The 21445-nt window shown below is 40.8% G+C and overlaps 1 protein-coding gene across 1 annotated transcript; it reads right to left on the reverse strand.

Annotated features, from left to right (window-relative positions):
* Nucleotides 1–13569: 13569 nt before the first annotated feature.
* LOC130038745 (homeodomain-interacting protein kinase 3-like) lies at nucleotides 13570–18585 on the reverse strand. The gene is given in 6 exon segments (XM_056130559.1): nucleotides 13570–14139; nucleotides 14141–14606; nucleotides 14608–15498; nucleotides 15694–16523; nucleotides 16525–16739; nucleotides 18567–18585. Coding segments are annotated over 6 exon segments (2991 nt in total).
* Nucleotides 18586–21445: the final 2860 nt, after the last annotated feature.

The following is a 21445-nucleotide window of genomic DNA, read 5'->3' on the forward strand; positions in this document are numbered from 1 at the left end:
GTACCTCATGGTGTTTCACAAATAAAAAAATTTTTAAAAGAATTTATATTCATATTTATACTCTGTATGTCAATGCTTGGAGAATCTTTATTCATGATCATTTAAAACTGGAACAAACAAGGTAATCTAACTTGGTGACTTGGTGAATAAATTGCCATAAATCTAAACAATGGGATAGTATTCAGCATGAACATACATAGATAATAATAAACGCATATTGCTGAGTAACAAACTTATATCAAAAGGCTGTATACTATATGAGTCAATGTGTATTACATTCCTGTATATACTGTGTAAAGGAAAAACTATGCAGATAGCAAACATTAAGTAACCATATAATATAAGGGTGGGGTAGGTTGATAGGTGAATAGCAATGGACTTTTGTATGGTGATACTATTCTGTTTGATAAAATAATAGTGGACACAAGGCACCGATTACAATCAAGACCCACAGAACCTTGAAGTGCAAAAAGTAAACCTTAAATATGTAAATTTGGGATGGAGTGGGTCATAGCACTCCAGGATTACTCCTGGCTCTGTGATCAGGGGTCACTTATTGCAGTACTCAAGGTACTGTATGTGATGCCAGGGGTCAAAATCCAATCCTACTTATACGAATTAAAAAAAATCAGCAGGGTATGGAATCTCAGAAACTAATGCATACTGTGATAAAATAATTATTACAGTATGTGATCATGTTTTCCAATGTTGAAATGGAGATTTATCAATTAAGCGTGGAAAAATTTATCAATTAAGCACAAAATGATTTGTGTGACAACAAATTAGTTGAAAGCATCAAAATGAACTAATATTTAGCTTTACATATAAATAGATGGTTGCCTCAAAATATTTACATATATATGAGTTAGCATACTAACATTTATTTTCTTTATCTAACAAGTGAAATGGCCTAGATGGCAAGACTTAACAGCAGCAACCACTATATCTAGTATCTATAACTTTCTGTCTATTATCATTCTACCCAAAGAAATCAGGACTTCTAGGAGAAATGTCCTATATTAAAACTGGGGAAGGAATACAAAGGGTTGAACCTGGAGCATCTTATAGTGCCAGAAAGTAAGGAACTTCTAAAACAAAGGAAAACATAATGAAACAACACACATATGTCATATGGACACAGGAGTGTAGAGATTCCAATGATCAAAGCTGAAACAATTTTTTATGTAGGAGTACTGCTATTTATTCAGCCACTGATTAGCTGATTGAATTGGGGATGAACTCCACCTTATTGTTTTCCTTTTTTAATTTTTTTATAATTTTATTTATTGAATCACCGTGAGAGCACTTACAAAGCTTTCGGGTTTAAGTCTCAGTCATACAATTAAACACCAGTCGCTTCACAAGTGCCCATTCTCCACCACCAAAAACCCCAGTATACCCCTATCCTACACCCTCCCCCTGTGGAGCAGATAATTTCCACATTACTTTCTCTCTATTTTAACTACATTCAATATTTTGACACCAGACCCACCCAACATTATTATTTGGGATTTTACCCCAACATTCAGATCTGCTGAAAAGACAACAGTAGACAATTTGTTTTCTATTGCTTGTTATGAATAACATATGATGTACCGTGGCTGCAGTAGTGGTCACACAATTGTGAAATTCCAAAATTTTCACACTTAAATCCGGATGGATTTCTGCCAAAACCTGCTGGGTTCCAAGATTTGCTCCTGAGTCTCTGGGATCATGGCCGTTAAGCAGCTTTATCAGGAGCCAGAAAGTCCATTCATGGGCAATGACTAAATGTCTCATTGGGACGAGGAGAAAAGGGTTGGCTCCACCCTGATCCCGTGAGCCCCCGTGTGTCTCATCACTGAGGGCCCAAAGCTGACTGTCCATTGGCCTCTGGAGGATGGAAGGCACTGAGCTGCCTAGTGGGAGCAGGTGGAGGGACAACACCCTTTCCCCCCTGGGGTGGCCCAGCAACAGTAACATACTGCGGGACAGGTCGCATTTCTGCCAAAAGCCACTGGGTTCCAAGATTTGTTTCTGAGTCTCTGGAATCATGGCCGTTAAGCAGCTTGATCAGGAGCCAGAGAGGCCGTTCGTGGGCAGCGACTCAGGGTCTCATTGGGATGGGGAGGAAAGGGCCGGCTACACCCCCCCCCCATCCCATGAGGCCCCGAGTCTCATCACTGCAGGTCCAAACCTGATTGTCCAGTGGCCTCTGGAGGATGGCGGCCACTGGAATGCCAGGAAGAACAGACCAAGGCACGAAACCTATTCCCACCTGGGTTGGCCCAGCACCAGTAACCTATTGCAGGGACCGGACACATTTTGCCAAAAGCTGCTAGGTTTCGAGATTTGTTTCTGACTCTCTAGGATCATGATAGTTAAGCAGTTCGATCAGGAACCAGAGAGGCCATTCCTGCAATTATATAGCTGAGCTGGAGGTGATTTGTGGGTGTGTCTCCCACATACCTAACTTTTAGCTGTTTACTTTCTTGGTAAATGTTTTTTAAATTTTTATTATTGAAACACCATGAGGTACAGTTGTAGATTTACAAATGTTTGTGCTTGGGTTTCAATTATACAATGATCAAATACCCATCCCTCCACCAGTGCCCATTTTCCATCACCATGGATCCCAGTATCACTCCCACACCCATCCCCCCATCCCACCCTGGCTCTGTGGCAGGGCACTCCCTTTGGTTCTCTCTCTCCTTCTGGGTATTGTGGTCTGCAAAAGAGTCATTGAGTGGCAATCATGTTCAGTTCATAGTCTACTTTCAACATACATCTCCCCTCCTGGGAGGATCCTCCAAACACCCTTTATTTGGTGCTCCCTTCTCTATCTGAGCTGGCCTTTCCCCTAGAATGCCCGGCTGACCTCTAAGCCATGGAGTAATCCTCCTGGTACTGATCTCGGCTATTCTTGGGTATTAATCTCCTATTTTGTTACTTTATGTCCCCCAGATGAATGCAATCTTTCTATGTCTATCCCTCTCTTTCTGACTCATTTCGCTTAGCATGATACTTTCCATGTAGTACCACTTGTATATAAATTTCATGACTTCATCTTTTCTAACAGCTACATAGTACTCCATTGTGTAGATGCACCAAAGTTTCTTTAACCAGTCATCTGTTGTTGGGCACTCAGTTTTTTTCCAGATTCTGGCTATTGTAAAGAGTGCTGCAATGAACAAACTGTGCAGATGTCACTTCAAGTATATATTTTTGCCTCTCTGGGATATATTACCAGGACTGGTATTGCTGGGTCAAATGGGAGCTCAATTTCTAATTTTTTGAGAATCGTCCATACTGTTTTCCAGAAAGGCTGAACCAGTTGACATTCCCACCAACAGTGAAACAGTGCCCCTTTCTCGCCACATCTGCACCAGCATGGGTTGCTTTTGTTCTTTTGGATGTGGGCCAGTCTCTGAGGTGTGAGATGGTATCTCATTGTGGTTTTGATCTGCATCTCCCTGATGATTAATGATGTAGAGCATTTTCTCATGTGCTTTTTTGCCATTTGGATTTCTTCTTTGAGAAAGTTTCTATTCATTTCATTGCCCCATTTTTGGATGGGGTTGGATGTTTTCTTCTTGTGGAGTTTAACCAGTACTTTATATATCCTTGATGTCAACCCCTTGTCAGATGTGTATTCGGCGAATATCCTTTCCCATTCTGCAGACTGTCTTTGTATTTTGGTCACTGTTGCTTTTGAGGTGCAGAAGCTTCTTAGCTTAAGATAGTTCCCTTTGTCTATCTCTGTTTTCACTTGCTCGGCCAGTGGCGTGACATCTTTGAAGATACCATTAGCTTCAACATCATAGAGGGTTTTGCCAACTTTTTCTTCAATGTACCTTATGGTTTCCGGTCTGATGTTGAGGTCTTTAATCCATTTTGATCTTACTTTTGTACATGGTGTTAGGCAGAGTTTTGAGCCCATTTTTTTGCATGTAGCCGTCCAGTTTTGCCAGCACAATTTGTTAAAGAGACTTTCCTTACTCCACTTCACATTTCTTTCACCTTTATCAAAGATTAGATGATCATAGATTGAGGAGAGATGTCAGTGTATTCAACCCTGTTCCATTGGTCAGCAGCTCTGCCTTTGTTCCAGTACCATGCTGTTTTAATTATTACTGCTTTGTAGTAGAGTTTAAAGTTAGGGAGGTTGATTCCTTCCATTTTCTTTTTCCCAAGAATTGCTTTAGCTATTCGTGGGGGCTTATTGTTCCATATGAATTTCAGGAGTGTTTGCTCCATTTCTTTGAAGAATGTCATGGTTATAGTTATAGGGATTGCATTGAATTTGTACAATGCTTTCGGAAGTATTGCCATTTTTGACTATGTTAACTCTCTCGACCCATGAGCAGGGGATATCTTTCCATTTTCTCATGTCCTCTTTTATTTCCTGAAGAAGCGTTTTGTAGTTTTCTTTGTACAGGTCCTTTACTTCCTTAGTTCAGCTGATTCCTAGGTACTTGATTTTCTGGGGCACAATTGTGAATGGGATTGTTTTTTCATGTTGCTATCTTCTCTCTCACTGTTTGTGTATAGGAAAGCCATGGACTTTTGGGTATTGATTTTATAGCCTGCAACTTTACTATACAAGTCTATTGTTTCTAGGTGTTTTTTGGTGGAGGTTATAGGGTTCTCTAAGTATAGTATCGTATCACCTGCGAATAGTGAGAGCTTGATTTCTTCCTTTCCTACCTGAATGCTCTTAATATCTTTTTCTTGCCTAATCGCTATTGCAAGTACTTCCAGTACTATACTGAACAGCAGTGGAGAGAATGGGCATCCTTGTCTCGTCCCTGATCTTAGAGGGAAGGCTCTCAGTTTTTCCCCATTGAGGATGATGCTTGCTGTAGGCTTGTGCTGGATGGCTTTAATTATGTTGAGGAAAGTCCCCTCTATACCCATTTTGGCTAAGGTTTTCATCATAAAGGGTTCTGGATCTTGTCAAACGCTTTTTCTGCATCTATTGATATGATCATATGCTTTTATCTTTTCTTCTGTTGATATGATGGATTATGTTGATTGATTTCTGAACATTAAACCATCTGGCATCCCTGGGATGAATCCCACTTGGTCATGGTGTATGATCTTTTTGATGAGTCGTTGGATTCTATTTGCTAGTAGTTTTTTGAGGATCTTTGCATCTGTGTTCATCAGGGATATCGGCCTCTAATTCTCTCTCTTTGTGGTATCTCTGTCTGCTTTTGTTATCAGGGTAATATTTGCTTCGGAGAAACTGTTCGGAATTGTTTTTGATATTTCAATTTCGTGGGCTGGAGCGATAGCACAGTGGTAGGGCATTTGCCTTGCACGCAGCCAACATGGCTGACCCAAGTTCGATTCCTCCGCCCCTCTTGGAGAGCCCGGCAAGCTACCGAGAGTATCTCGCCTGCACGGCAGAGCCTGGCAAGCTCCCCGTGACGTAATCGATATGCCAAACACAGTAACAACAAGGTCTCCAATGGAGATGTTACTGGGCCCGCTCGAGCAAATCGACGAACAACGGGAGGGCCTTTACTTTACTTACTTAATTTCATGGAAAAGCTTAAAGAGGACTGGGAGTAAGTCCTCTTTAAAGATTTGGAAGAATTCACTAGTGAATCCGTCGGGTCCAGGACTTTTGTGCTTGGGGAGATTTTTATTACCATTTCAATTTCCTTGATGGTGATAGGCCTGTTCAGGTATTCTAAGTCTTCTTGGTTCAGCCTTGGGAGTATGTAGGAGTCTAGGAATTTATCCATTTCCTCGAGGTTTTCATGTTCCGTGGCATAAAGCTTCTCAAAGTACTCCCTGAGGATCCTTTGAATTTCTGTAGTTTCTGTTGTAATGACCCTCTTTTCATTTCTGATTCGGTTTATTAGGGTTTTCTCTCTCCCTTTCTTTGTGAGTTTTGCTAGAAGCTTATCGATCTTTTTAATTTTCTCGAAGAACTAGCTCTTGGTTTCATTGATCTTTCAGATTGCTTTTTGGGTTTCCATCTCATTAATCTCTGCTCTGGGTTTTATTATTTCCTTCCTCCTGTTCTGTTTGTGCTCCTTTTGTTGGTCCTTCTCCAAGCTCTTAAGCTGTGATGTTAGGTTATTTATGTGGGCTCGCTCCTCCTTCCTGAGGAATGCTTATAGAGCTATAAACTTTACTCTTAACACAGCTTTTGCTGTGTCCCATAAGTTTTGGTAACTCTTGTTCTCATTTTCATTCGTTTCTAGGAATCTTTTGATTTCCTCTTTGATTTTCTTTCTAAGCCACTCGTTGTTCAATAACGCACTGTTTAATTTCCAGGTGTTTGATTTAGTTTTCTGTTTTTGTGTGTGATTTACTTCTAATTTCAGCGCATTATGGTCTGAGAAGATTGTTGATACAATCTCTATCTTCTTAATTTTATGGAGGCATGTTTTGTGGCTCAGCATGTGGTCTATCTTGGAGAATGTGTATTCAGCTTTTTGAGAATGAAGTGCCCTGTATATATCTACTAAGTCCCTTTCTTCCATTGTTTTCCTCAGATGAAGTACGTCCTTGCTAAGTTTGAGTCTGGTTGATCTATCAAGAGGTGATAAAATGGTGTTGAAGTCTCCCACTAGTATTGTGTTGCTATTGATGTCTTTCTTCAAATTTATGAGTAGTTGTTTTAAGTACTTTGCTGGTCCCTCATTAGGTGATTATACATTTAGTATTGTAAGTTCTTCCTGTTGTACAGATCTTTTGATCAATAATAAATGGTCTTCACTGTCTCTTGTGACCTTCTTCACTCTGAAATCGATGTGGTCTGATATTAGGATGGCTACCCCAGCTTTTTTATGGGAGCTGTTTGCCTGTAAGATTGTTTTCCAGCCTTTGACTCTGGGTCTGTGTTTGCTTTGACTATTGAGATGTGTTTCTTGCAGGCAGCAGAATGTTGGGTTCAATTTTCTAATCCATCCTACCACTCTGTGTCTTAATTGTGCGTTTAGCCCATTGGCATTGAGAGAGATTATTTTTATGGGGTTTTGTCCCATTTTTCTGTTGAAATTTGGTATATTTGAGGGTCCTGTCTTGCCTTAAAGTAGCCCATTTAGTTGTTCTTGTAACCATGATTTTGAGTCTATGAAGTTCCTGAGCTGTTGTTTGTCTGTGAAACTGTGTGCTGTTCCTTCTGTTATGAATGAGAGTCTCACTGGGTAAAGTAGTTTTTGTGAGGCATTTATTTCATTGAGTTTTTTCACTATATCCCACCACTGTTTTCGGGCCATGAGGGTTTCATCAGACAAATCAGTTGTGAATTTTAAGGATGCTCCTTTGTAGGAGATTTCTTTCTTCGATCTTGCTGCTTTCAGAATTTTGTCTCTATCTAAGGTTTTGGTCATTTTGATCAGGATGTGTCTTGGGGTATTTTTATTCGGATTTCTTCTAGCTGGTACCCTTTGGGCCTCCTGAATATGGTCACAAGTTTTCTTCAGCTCTGGAAACGTTGTAGCAATGATGTCTTTGACAGTTTCTTCTTCATCAGGGTTTTCTTCCTGTCCCTCTGGGACTCCAATAATTCTTATGTTACCCCTCTTGGCATCATCACGATCTTCTCTTGCCATCTGTTCCCAAATTGTGAATCTCTTTTCCATTTTCTGCTCTTTTCTGGAGAGTCTGTGAACTTCATCTTCAAGCTCACTGATTCTGTTCTCAGCGGCTGTTACTCTGCTGCTGAGGCCTTCCAAATGTGAGGTCTGACATTTCTGATTGCATTTTCCTCATTTCTGCCTTCAAATCCTCTTGTCTTTTATTGGCACTGCTTTCCATTGTTTCTTTTAGTTCCCTAAGCATCCTAAGTAGCTCCCTTCTGAATTCTTTGTCAGAGAGGTTGTCTAACACTACAGTACTGTTGCTGTCTTCTGGGCTAGCCTCTTCAATAAGAAAGTTTGGTGGGCTTTTGGGTTGCTTTACCCTTGTGACCAGTGTGGTTTAGACCTTCATGTTCACTGTTACTATTCTGCTTGATATGCAGAATGAATTGAGATAGGCTTAACGAGTTATTGGCTAATGTGTTTCTAGTGGTTGAGCTAACCTAGAGAAGATTCCATCTAAGAGTGTAATTTATGGTTCCTATGGGATATGTAGTGGGAGAATAATTCGCAGTCGCATTAGTGGCCGCGGCTCTGGAAAGGGTCCCTGGCGCTGGGCGCCAGGCAGTACCTGTTTGAATGAGGAGAGAGTGCCCAGAGCCCTTCGGCTTTGTTTCCACTAGATGTGCCTCAGTTCCCGTCCGACGCAGATCAAGGGGGAAAACCGGCTGTTCTAGTGGATCAAGCTAGCTGCGCATGCCCAGAAAGAGTCCCTGGCCCTGGGCGCCGGCAGTACCTGTTTGAATGAGGCTCTTGGTAAATTTTGCCCTAAGTTTTTTTGGTCTGGCCAAAGGCACAGCAGCAATTTTAGGGTATCTGGAAGTCTGAAGGTGCCATCAGGCTGCTGATGCACTCACCTCACAAGTACAGATTGACCGGCTGGTGGCACCATACCCCCCAAAGCTGAAACAATTTGACCAACAAAATTAAATAGTACTGGAATTTTTGTCAAAAAGTATAGAATTTGCTTAATGTTAGTGTATCAACAGGTACAAAATTATTAGGTAACATGTATGCTATAATATAAAGATATTAATGACCAAGAAAATGGATGCTTGATATATAAGAAATCCTTTATAGCTTCACTTCTTTTCTGTAACCTAAAATCTTTACAAACTCTAAATTGTATTTTATGAATTCTAGGGGAAAACTATCAGGTCCAATATCTGTCTCATGGGAATTTCACAAATGCAGGGAAATTATTATAGAGCATCTGATGGTATTTCACAGAAATGAGGAATATGAGTTCTCAGATATCACTATATCACTATCATCCCGTTGTTCATCAATTTCCTCGAGCAGACTCTAAATAATAGTGGTTCATCTTTTATTGCAACAATGAATCTAATCAAAACAGATAGAGTGTCAACTAGAATTCATCTGCCTCACAGGCATTGGGAGGGGTGGAGGTGGGGTTTTATTGGGGTTCTTCGTGGTAAAAAATAAGTAATGGTAAAGGGAAAGGTGTTTGATATTTGCATGACTGAGACCTAAACCTGAAAGCTTTGTAACTTTTCCCACAGTGATTCAATAAATAAATAAATTATTAAAAAATAATAATAAAAAAATAATAAAAAATAAAAAAATTTCCTCGAGCAGGCACCAGTAATTTCTCCATTCGTCCTACCTCGAGATTTTAGCAAGTGCCATATTGAAAGTTCTTTCAGGGTCAGGGGAATGAGACCCATTATTGTTACTGTTTTTGGCATATCTAATATGCGACAAGTAGTTTGCCAGGCTCTACCATGCAGGTGGGATGCCGGGCTCTACTGTACAGGTGAAATGTTCGGTTGCCTGCCGGGCTTTCCGAGAGGAATACTGCATCACTGTCTTCCAGGAGCTTGGTATTATAGCCTCTGGATCTTGGCTGTTGATGAGATTACACGGAGCTGGTGGCAGTTGGTGAGTTTAACTGTCTAGCTAGCGGTAGATGGGGGATATGGATGGAGGAGACCCAGTCCCGATCCAAACAGGCTTGGAGATTTCAGCCTGGGTTCCTCTGCCGATTCCTTCATGCATGGAGTTCATCCGAGTATGTGAAGAGTGGTCTTAAGCATGGCTGTGGCTGGGTTCCGGAGGTTTTCAGCTGCCAGGGCTCCTCTCTAGTTCTCAGGTTAAAAAAAAAAAAGGTGACTGTCTGATTCAGTTAAAACAAAAGATAATAAAGCACCCACATAAGAATACTAATAAAGTATTTCTTACCTCCAAAAAATATCAAATGCTAAAAAGCTTTGGGGAGAAAGATGACACACAATGGGACAAAAAAAATCCCAAATAAACATGCAACTTCCCAACGGTCCAACATAAGTTATTTGGGAAAGTTATTTTCATCTTGGTCATAAAATAATCAGGATACTTTTGTGTGCACATATTATCTGTAAAATAAACCACAGATACGTACTTTCTTTTTTTTTGCTGCAATATATATATTTTAATTCAAAGTGAATCGACAGTAATACACCATAAATTCTTATTTTGACACTCACCAAAATAGTCACCTGGAAAACCCGCTTTTTGTGACAAAGTACAGAAGGCTTGGTCACATTTAAATCACTGAGAACTAGAGAGAAATACTATCGCAAACCGTAATAGACATTACATCCATAAAAATTTTCCCAGTCCTTATTGTAATATTGCACAGTGCAATTGCTACATGGCAAACTAGTGTAGCATAGAAATAAAAGCAAAAACAAACCAAAGAAAGAAAGCCACAAGTCTAAAATTGTTAAAAATAGTTAACAGTTCAAACTCAGTAATCAAATCTTCCTACACCTTGCAGTGTATGATTTAACTTTGACATAACACAAACCCAGTTTAAAATAGTAGAGATTTGAAAAATGAAAAGGCTTTGCTACTACAGTAACATAAATTCCCCAACAGAAAAGTATCCGGGTATTTGATAAAAAATAATTTTGCGAATTAAAATGGTATGCAAATATGCAATTTGGAAGTCATGCAGTGTTTTAAGGAAGCATTAAAACCAAAGAAATCCAGTTTTAAAAAAAATATTTTAAAGAGGTTAATCCAGATACTTTTGTTAACATGCTAAATTTAGACTTTTTTAAAACACATTAAAAGGTCCATGATTAGAATCAGTGTGAGATCAGTGTAACTGGAATACACCTTTATCAAATATTACGATCACATTATGAAAACATTTAAGTTTACCAGTTCATCATTTACTGTCAATTTATCAAGACCATCTCAATCTCAAAAGTGAAAAAACAGAAACTACGACACTTTGGGCTAGTAAATATGGCCCTGAACAAAAAGAAAACTGCGCTAGTTTTGCAGCTGTTGTACAAACATTTTCAATCAATTCCTTGTATCTGGCGTTTCTGAAACAACCATTGCCAGCACTAACTCTTTTCCACGGAGTGAGCAGATACCAGTAAACTGCTGGACTGTATAAATAATAAAATGAGAAGGCTGTGGAGGGCAGCACGTTTACTGAAATCGTGATTCCATAAATTTACCATCTGTAAATAATCTTTTAAATTAATCTTAAGCTATTCCTTTATGTGTTATATATATATTTCTATTTATATAAAATGCATAGAATTGATTACTAAAAACACTGAAACTTGTGGGGAAAATTATGTCCTTCATTTTCAGTGTGACTAAAAATGTACTGCTGGTTTTTTTATGATCTAATACTGTAAATTTTAAAATCAATTTGAGGCACATTTATTTCATTGATGATTATTAAATAAAACATTGCTTGTGTAATGGAGTAAAGAAAAGTTTATCCATTATTAGCTTATTATCAATGCTGTACTAAAGCTGTACTAGTGGTATGCATTCATTTATCAAAGAAATGCTGTAAATCCAAAAGAGTTTTACACTCAAATGCTTTGTACTATTTATTCCAGTAAATGCTTAAGTTTATATTCCAGATTTTTAAGGAAAAAAAGTTAATCCAAGCCTGCAAGATACAGCTTTCTCAAGTGTCTACAATGCCAGTATGAAAAATAAAAAATTAAGTTACATTGATACATCCAAGTTTTTATATGCAGTGATGAGCACAAACATTAATAGAGATAAAATACTGATGCAAATAACACGCCCGAAAATAACATATGCAGTTTTTCTTGTCATTTACAATATAGTAGTTACAATGACACTCCAAACAGAAAAGTAAAGTAAAAAATCAAAACCCCAACTTCTATTTCATGTAGTTAGACTTATACAGAAATTAGAAGACTAAATAACAACTAGTTAATCACCTAATTTCACAGCTATCTGAAGTGGTAATCGTTATATAGCAGCTTATCTATGATACATTCAAGACAAATGATACAATTTATTACTTGCACATAAGCTAAAACACGGCCTGTTTAATACCTTTCCTTAAAATTCCACCTCTACACTACAATATACTTGAGGTCTATGCAAAAAGTAGCTACCTTTTATATAGGAAACGGATGATTAAGTCTTTGGTGCTGTAAAAGGAACTTCATTTAAACATAACCACCACCCTCCCCCCACAAAAACATACACACACACACACACACACACACACACGCACACACACATACACACACACTTCCTAAGAAAAAAGCATGTAATTTCTGTCCCTGATGGACTGTATTAAATAAGCAAACACCACCAACAAACAAAACAAGTACTACAATGTAAAAATACTTAAAAAAAAAACCCTCTCACATGCATAAATGAAAAATTGCACACAAAGAACTCACATCTTTTCAAGCTTCAATAGTAAATATTCTGCTACTATTTATTAAATACTGCATGGGCTGGAGCGATAGCACTGCGGGTAGGGCATTCGCCTTACAAGCGGCCAACATGGCCGACCCGAGTTCGATTCCTCCGCCCCTCTCGGAGAGCCTGGCAAGCTACCGAGAGTATTGGATATGCCAGACACAGTAACAACAAAGTCTCCAATGGAGACATTACTGGGCCCGCTCGAGCAAATCGACGATCAACGGGAGGGCCTTTACCTTTACCTTACCTTACTGCATGGTTTGCCCAAGCTAAGATGAAACCACATCATGAATCAATGAGTATTTTGCATTTTCTTTCAGTATCTACTCAAAATCATGCCTACTGCACCTCTAAACATTTTATTAAATCAAATTATATAGCAAACACTCCCCAAAATAAACTTAGATTGTATTGCAGTTTCACTTAACAGTATATAAAATGCTGTAATGTGACAGTTATTAACTATCCATTAGACACTGAATCAATTTTTCTTAAGCTAACTGCTTGCTTTTCTTGAAGCTAGATCATTCTGAAAAATCAGACAGCAGAATTCAGCTATAGCAAACATGCTGCCCTCTTAGTCTGGAAAAACGGTTACAACCTGAAATCATACCACACAAAACCCAAAATGAACATTACTCTATCAAAAGAAAAACTAAAGTGTAGGTCTGAATTGTAAGTGCTGCAGTCCTCAACATTTGTATATAGGTAATAACATTAACAACCTCAAATATTTAAGCACTATGTGTGGGAACGGTTTACAATGCAGCTGAGATTATTAGAACAACATTTAAGAGCAAAGTCTAGGCAACATTTTGCCCACGCAAAGACACATGCAAATGTAAAGAACAATAGCTCAATTTCTTAGGTAAGTGACCCAACATTTACACACTAAGACGCTGAAAATACAATTCACTTGTATGCTGTAATTCTGACATATGTGCATTTGTTGCTCTAAGTCTGTACACAGAATAGCTTCCCAAATGTGGACGTGTCTTGCACTAGTTAGAAGGAAATTTTATAAAAAAATAGCAGGAGCAAAACTGGACTTCTGCTCCTGTCACCTGTCTAGAGTTACTACATAAGAAGATAACATGACCAAAAACAAGTTATACCAAATGTGCAAAACACATTAAAAGTGAGTTTTTTTAAAGCTCAAAGTTGTTTAAATTGCACCCAAGTCTACATGATTCAAAAATAATTTTCGTGTGCCATGGCTAATATTTATTAAATACCATGTTTTATTTTTAATCAAATGTTTATATCATTGAGCTTCCTCAATATACTCGAGTTTTCTTATATATAGATTCTGGCTGAGTTTTGTTGGACTCAATGGAAATCCAGTAAATGCAGGTGATGCTGCAATGTAAGAATGTGGTGGGAAGATAGGTTTGTACTGAGTCTGATGAATGGTTGGGGATGGTAACAGACAGGGATTTATGCTCGTTGGGACTTGGTGGACTAGGCCACTGGGATGGGAGATATTATAGGTTGGATGCTGTAACACAGGTCTTGAGGTACACGGAGAGGCTAAGAGGTGGGCTACTGGTGCAGCACTACTGAGGGTAGCTGATGATGGGTATGGAAGTAGAGTAGGTTGTCCTCCAAGGTGCGTATTTCCAGCCAGATGGGCACAAACGGCTGAGTGATTGGGACTTCCGTGAGAAAGAGTAAATGGATTACTGGTAACACTAGTAGGGATATAAGCCTGCTGTCTTCGATGTCCAAAATTTCCATTCCACTCCTGATGCCCAGGTGTAAAGTGCTGGACCAGACTGAAATTCAAATGCTGCTGCTGGAATGCTGATGGCAATTTTTGCTGACGATTACCCAGTAGTAGAAGGCTGGTTTAATCTGCCAGCAGCTGTTCGTTCCCTTATTGATGGCTGGCATATAGACTCTGTGTTTGCCATATGTTCATCAGCATTCAATCCATTTTCTAGTCCTATTGGTGGCACCACTACAGTACAAACAGCTGGTTTGGATTTTGAGTCAGCAGAGGTTACCAGTTCAGTGTTTTGATGAGTGTCCCCCACAAAACTACTCTCTGCAAACGGACTGTCATGGCCTGAAGAGTCTGATGTTGGAGAGCCATCCGCAGTATCACAACCACTCTCTTGCTCTTCATCTGACATACTGTTCGGTCTCTTGCAAGGAGATGGGCTGGACTGCCCTGAGGAGCTGGTACTCAAAGTACTATCAGGACTGCTCAAGGAACACATTCGATCAATATTCAAAGTTGTCTGGCAAGCTTCACAATCTAGACTACCTTTACATTCTCTGAGCGAATGTCTCTGTGATCTCTTCTTCATCCGGGTCACTGCTAATAGTGATCACACTCACGGCAGGACTTGGGGAGTCAGCAATGATGATGGTTCGTCGCTGCCTGTCTGAAACTGCTGAGTCTGAGTCCTGCCTGATGGATGTTTCACAACCATTTCTTGTCTCGCCTTCTGAGTCATGATTGTCCTGTGTTTCTACACAAGTTACTTCCTCTACATCTTTCCCATTTACTATCTTTGGAGAAATAAATGCTGAATGTGGGATATTGGTATTCTGCAATGAATTACTCCTGTTCTGGCACAGTTTATTTTTCTTGGTAGTAGCAGGCTGAGGCCAGACAACATGTGCAATGCCCACACTAATTGACTGAGGGACTGATAAAGTTATCTGATTGGTTAGAAGAGGTTGTGGCACCACTGAGCTGTAACAATTGCCATGTGAAGTCATTTTCCCCCAGTCGCCAAGTCTCTGTGAACCAGCCACGCCATCAGCAGTCAACGTGGTCGCAGCAGGAGCCATGGGTGTTACCTATTGCCAGGCAGGTACCAGCATCTGCTGAGTTCTACCAGACCAAGTTTGAGAAAGAACTCCAGGCCGAATTTGTAGCGGTTGCACAGCTGGTGCCTGAGTTACAAGTGGAACAGTATTATCTACCCTTATTGAATAGCTAGTGGGTTTACCATGTGTTGCAGGAATACCTTGAATAGCTGGGGGATAGATAATCAGTGTCTGCTGAAATGCATCACCACAGCCAAAATGAGCAGTTCCAGCCTGGAAGGGAATTCCGTGGTGCACTACTGAGTGAGCGGATGTACTCAATGCCTGACTTCTTAATGTGCCAATTTTAGCAAAATTTGCAGTCAGATTAGCAGTATTGCTGGAAGCAACAGGTCTTAAAAGTGAAGTTTTGGGGCTGGAGCAATAGCACAGCGGGTAGGGCGTTTGCCTTGCACTCAGCCAACATGACAGACACAGGTTCAATTCCCAGCACCCCATATGGTCCCCTGAGCACCGCCAGGGGCAATTCCTGAGTGCATGAGCCAGGAGTAACCCCTGAGCATCGCCGGGTGTGACCCAAAAAGCAAAAACAAAAAGTGAAGTTTTATTATGATTATTTCTGTCACATGAATTTGGATGGGACTTACAAACATCCATAATATGGAAACAGGACTGTACATGGTTGCTATGTGGAAAATCTAGAAGATGTTTCATATTAACGAAAGGATGGCTCAAAGTCTCTGCTGGAGTAATTCTTAAATCTGCATCAATCAGCAACATTTTCTTTAACAGACTAACAAATTCTCTCCTATCAGCTTTCTCAGCCAAAAGATCACTTCTTTCCAAATCCATCATTGTGTTCACATGCACTGTATCATCCAGACTGTTGAATATGTACTTTTTGGCTTCTTTAGACTTCATTCCAGTCTCTGCCTCATGCTCTTCAAGTGTCTTTAATCTCCAACCGGAATGAGAAATATCCGTTTCTTTGCAATAAAATCTTGTAAATTTTGTCCCCACATTCAACTGTTCTCCTGGTAAACCTTGAGTCTGAGAAATGTATCGAATCCGATCATACTCCAACGCTCCTGGGTAGAGTGGCCATCCCAGGAATAATTCTGCAATCACGCATCCCAATGACCACATGTCTATGGCTTCACAAAATGGCAACCCCAATGTAATCTCCGGATCTCTGTAGTACCGAGACTGTAGATATGTTGAACACACAGTTTTTGATACATGACTGGCTGACCCGAAGTCTATTACTTTAACTCTGTATGGCTGCCAAACAGGATCCACCAATATAATATTCTCTGGCTTGAGGTCAGCATGTATTAAACCAAGACTTTTTAGCTTTTTCAGTGCAGTGGCCACTTGCTGAAGAATGGGTCGAATTACTTTTAGTGGCAGGGGACTGAATTTATTTTGTTTCAAAAAAGTCATACAAGTTTTGTTCTAGCATCTCAAAGACTAAACAAGTATGGTTCCGGTGCTGGAAGCATTCATAAGCTCGTACAAAGTTATATTCATCAGCATTTTCAGTACTAAGTCTTGCTAATATGCTCACTTCTATTTGACCTTGATGTGCATAAGAAGGATGATTCTTCAGAATTTTGATTGCTACAATTTCATTTCTCCCACCCCTCTTAATGCCTGTGTGGCAGATGATTTCCACTTCATTCTTCTCTACATTGATTACATTATTTCGACAAAAAGTGCACTATTATTGTTTAGAATTTCCCCCCCAACAATCAGAATTGCTGAAAAGGCATTGTGAAATACTTTGTTTTCTATAGCTGGTTATGAGAATCATATAATCTTGCATGGCCTCAATAGCGGCCTCGCGATTTTGGATTTCTGCAAAGAGCCAGATAATTACGAGATTGGTTTCTGTGCGTCTGATATTATGGCTGTGCCAGAGAGTACAACTCGTGACCTCAGTAGGGCGTGAAGAATGAGTTGGTACCGCCCCCTTCCCATGAGTCTGCAGTTGCCCCGTCACCACCGGCTCATACCTGGCTTTCCTATAAGCTCTAAGGCGGCGGCCACCTTGCTGCCGGGCGGGGAAAAAGGTGGAAGGGAGCAATATCCTTTCCCGGGGAGGCATGGCGCTGTAGTTTAACGCATGGTCCATTCACTTTTCTGCCGCAAGCTGCCAGGTTCTGGATTAAGTCCTTTTGCCTCTGGAGCCATGGCTGTGCTGGAGAGCCACTTGTGGGGACCAACTTGTGACTCGGTAGGGCATGAAGGACGAGCCGGTACTGCCCTCCTTCCCATGAGACTGCAGTTGCCCCATCACTGCCGGCTCATACCTGGCTTTCCAATAAGCTCTGAGGCAGCAGCTACCTTGTATGCGGTCCAGATGCATTTCTGCCAAAAGCCGCTGGGTTTTGAGATTTGTTTCTGAGTCTCTGGGATCATGGCTGTTAATTTGCTTGATCAGGAGCCAGAGAGGCCATTTGTAGGCAGCGACTCGGGTCTCACTGGGATGGGGAGGAAGGCCCAGTTCCACCCCATCTGGTGAGACCCCGTGTGTCTCGTCTCGTCACTGCAGGCCCAAACCTGACTGTCCAGTGACCTCTGGAGGATGGTGGCCACTGAGCTGCAAAGGGGAGCAGGCGGAAGGACTGTTGGGACAGTCCTGCGGAGGGACCTCCCTGGGGTCGTTTGGTGCCAGTAACCCATTGGGGAGACCCGACGCAACTCTGCCAAAAGCCACTGGGTTTCGAGATTTGTTTCTGAGTCTCTGGGATCATGGCCATTAAGCAGTTTGATCAGGAACCAAAGAGGCCTTGCCTCCAACTATATAGCTGAGACAGAGGTGGTTTGTGGGTGTGTTTTCCACATACCTAACTTTTGGCCGTTTACTTTTTGCTAAACTTTGCCCCAAGTTTTTGGAGTTTGGCCAAAGGCACAGCAGCAATTTTGGGGTATCTAAAAGTCTGACGGTGACATCTGGCTGCTGATGCACTCACCTCACAAGTAGAGATTTCCAGCTCTTTTAGTTGTGACCTTTGATTTGTAATTTGAGATATATTATTTTGCTTGTTATAGGCCCGTATTGCTAAATCTTCCCTCTTTGTACTTCTTTTTCTGCATCCCATAGATTATATTAGTTTGTTGTCAGTTTTTTTTTATTTTAGTTTTTGGGTCACACGTGCTGATACTAAGGGCTTACTCCTAGCTCTCCTTTCAGAGATCACTCCTAGTGAGCAAGCGGGCTGCAGAGGATTGAACTCTGGATGACTAAATGCAAAGCAAGTGCCCTTCCTGCTGTGCTATCTCTCTATAGCACTGTTGTAAGATTTTCAAAAAATTTCTCCTTTGATTTTATTTATTGGTCCAATATCTTTCTGATAGCCCGTTTTTTTTCTTTTTAGTTTTCACATATTTGATATTTTTTCCACATTTTTGGTTGATTTTTATTTTTATACCATTGTGATCAAGATACTATATATAACTTCAATCTCCATAAATTACCCATTATTTTATGTGCCATCGTACAATCTCTTTTTTTTCTTATAACATACTATATTCACTTAGAAGAATATGTATTCAGTCTTTTCCAGGGGTTGTAGAGATCATCCCAGGACTTGTGATTTGAACTTACAGTCTTTCTCTTGCCAGTCAAGCACTTTAAACAACTAAACCATCTTCTGGATTCCAATCCTCTGTGATTTTTGTTCCAAATTTTCTCATATTTTCACTTTCCTTGCTGAATTTCTCATCCATTGTTCTCCTGGTTTTAGTGAGCATCAATAAGGGTGTTGTTACCTTATAGTCTTTGGTCAGTAGTTTACTTAGGTCTATTGCACTAGGATAATTTTTCCCCGGGGTTCTATGGTGATCAATCAGTTAGGGTGTGTTCCTTCATTTTCTCATTATGTCTCGTGCTCTGAACTTATTTCTATTCATTAGACTGAACAGCATTTCTTTTTTAGTTCTGCTGTATGGTCTATTAGAATTGAAGTTTGTGGGGGGTAGGGGTAGGGTATTGACCTGGGATCCTGGGCCTCTGTTCATGGTACAATCTAAAGCCTAATGATCAAACCACATGATTAGATCTCAAGAGCCAGTGAGAAGTGATGACTCAGCATAACAGCCCACATTGTAAGTCAGGGTAGTTGAAAGTGAGGATGTTGCTGCTCTTCAATGGGTACAGCGCCCCCCCCCCCCAACCTCCCCCACACACACCCAGGGCAGCACTGCACCTGCTTAAGTTGAGGGAACTATCTGCAATCACTAGCTTAAGGTAGATTCCTTTTTTTTTTTTTTTTTGCTTTTTGGGTCACACCCGGTAATGCACAGGAGTTACTTCTGGCTCTGCACTCAGGAATTACTCCTGGCGGTGCCTAGGGGACTGCATGGGATGCTGGGAATCGAACCGGGCTTGGCCAGGTGCAAGGCAAACCCCTACCCGCTGTGCTATCTCTCCAGCCCAAGGCAGATTCCATTGACAGAATTTCCCACAATCTTCAGGTTGTAACAAATCCTTTGGTTTCAGCCTATCTCTGATATCAACAGATCTTGCGAAAAGAATTTCCCCCAAATCTTCATCAAGAAAGGAATAATCTCGGGGCTACAGGAAGATACTAAGGGAAATCACAGTCCAGCAGCAGAGGCTTGCCTGGGGCCTACTGAGTCCAGGCAGAGTAGGGGTCAGTGCTTATGAAAACATGGTCAGCTCACACAGAGCAAGCTCTACAGACAGAGGTCTTCTGCAAGACATGCACCCCCAGCTGTGACTGTGAGTGACCCTGGAAAGTTTTCATTTTCTGAGTGCCAAAGAAGATTAAGCTAATGGTATTTGTTTCTCTTGTGTTTAGAGCAGACATTGGAGGTCTTCAGAGAGGTTTCTTATTTTTATTTTTATAAGGTAAGTTTATATTTTAAAGTACTCACTCTGATATGTATAGGTAATACATAATTTCCTTTATGGCATGTAATCGGATTTCCCACATATGTTTCCAGGTGCAAGGACAATAAATAGTGTAATGATAGCAGTGCTCCAGGAATTCTAAAATTTTAAATACTGTTATACAGCTGGGCTGGAGCAATAGCACAGCAGGTAGGGCGTTTGCCTTGTATATGGCCGACCGGGTTCGATTCCTCCATCCCTCTCGGAGAGTCTGGGAAGGCTACCGAGAGTATCCTGCCCACACGGCAGAACCTGGCAAGCTCCCCGTGGCGTATTTGATATACCAAAAACAGTAACAACAAGTCTCACAATGGAGATGTTACCGGTGCCTGCTCGAGCAAATAGATGAACAATGAGAGGACAGTGCTATAATGCTACAACCGAGGTTAATTTAATTTTTTTTAACTGAATGGTGACTTTGGGGTCAGGAGACATCTCTATGGCATATCGTTCTGTGTTGCTCTCTTCCCAGAGATTTATTTGTGAGTCTTTGTATCATGGCCATTAATGAGTTTATATGGCCCCAGAGGCAGTTCCAGGGCATGACTGCCAGGCTACCAGAAGCACAGAGAGATGGGAGTAGGTTGCCCATTCCTGACTCCATTAGAGCCTAGAGATTTCAGTCACAAGTTCCGCATACCTGGGTTTTTCAACAGATTTGTTCATGGGTGAGACTCCTCTGAGTCTGTGGAGATGGGCCAGGAACATAGTGGCAGTTGAGTTCTGGAGGTTTTCAGTCACTGGGGCTCTGTTGGAGCAGTTCAGTGAGATTTTTTTTGATAGCATTTTCATTTAACCTCTACACTTTTCTCTCTGTCCTTCCTTCCTTCCTTCCTTCCTTCCATCTTTCCTTCCTTCCTTCCTTTTTTCTCTTCTTTTTTCTTTTCAGTTCTTCATTTTTGAGCCACATCCAGCAGTGCTAACGGCTTACTTCTAGCTCTGTGCTCAGGAATCATTTCAAAAGGTGCTCAGGGGACTATATGAAGTTTCAGGAATTGAATCTTGGGTTGCCACGACCACAGTCACATACTAGGCAATTGCCTTAACCTTTGTACTATTTCTTTTTTTTATTTTTAGTGAAACACCATGAGGTACAGTTGTAGATTTACAATTTTTTGTGCTTGGGTTTCAATTATACAATGATCAAATACCCATCCCTTCACCAGTGCCCATTTTCCACCACCATGGATAATATCCCTCCCACTCCCATCCCTCCCATCTCACCCTGCCTCTGTGGCAGGGCAATCCCTTGTGTTCTCTCTCTCCTTTTGAGTGTTGTGGTCTGCAAAAGAGGCTTTGAGTGGCAAACATGTTCAGTCCATAGTCTACTTTCAACATGCATCTCCCCTCCTGGGAGGATCCTCCAAACACCCTTTATTTGGTGCTCCCTTCTCTATCTGAGCTGCCCTTTCCCCTAGCATGTGTGGCTGGCCTCCAAGCC

This window comes from Sorex fumeus, unplaced genomic scaffold, assembly GCF_029834395.1.
Source record: "Sorex fumeus unplaced genomic scaffold, SorFum_2.1 ptg000079l, whole genome shotgun sequence".
NCBI lineage: Eukaryota > Metazoa > Chordata > Mammalia > Eulipotyphla > Soricidae > Sorex > Sorex fumeus.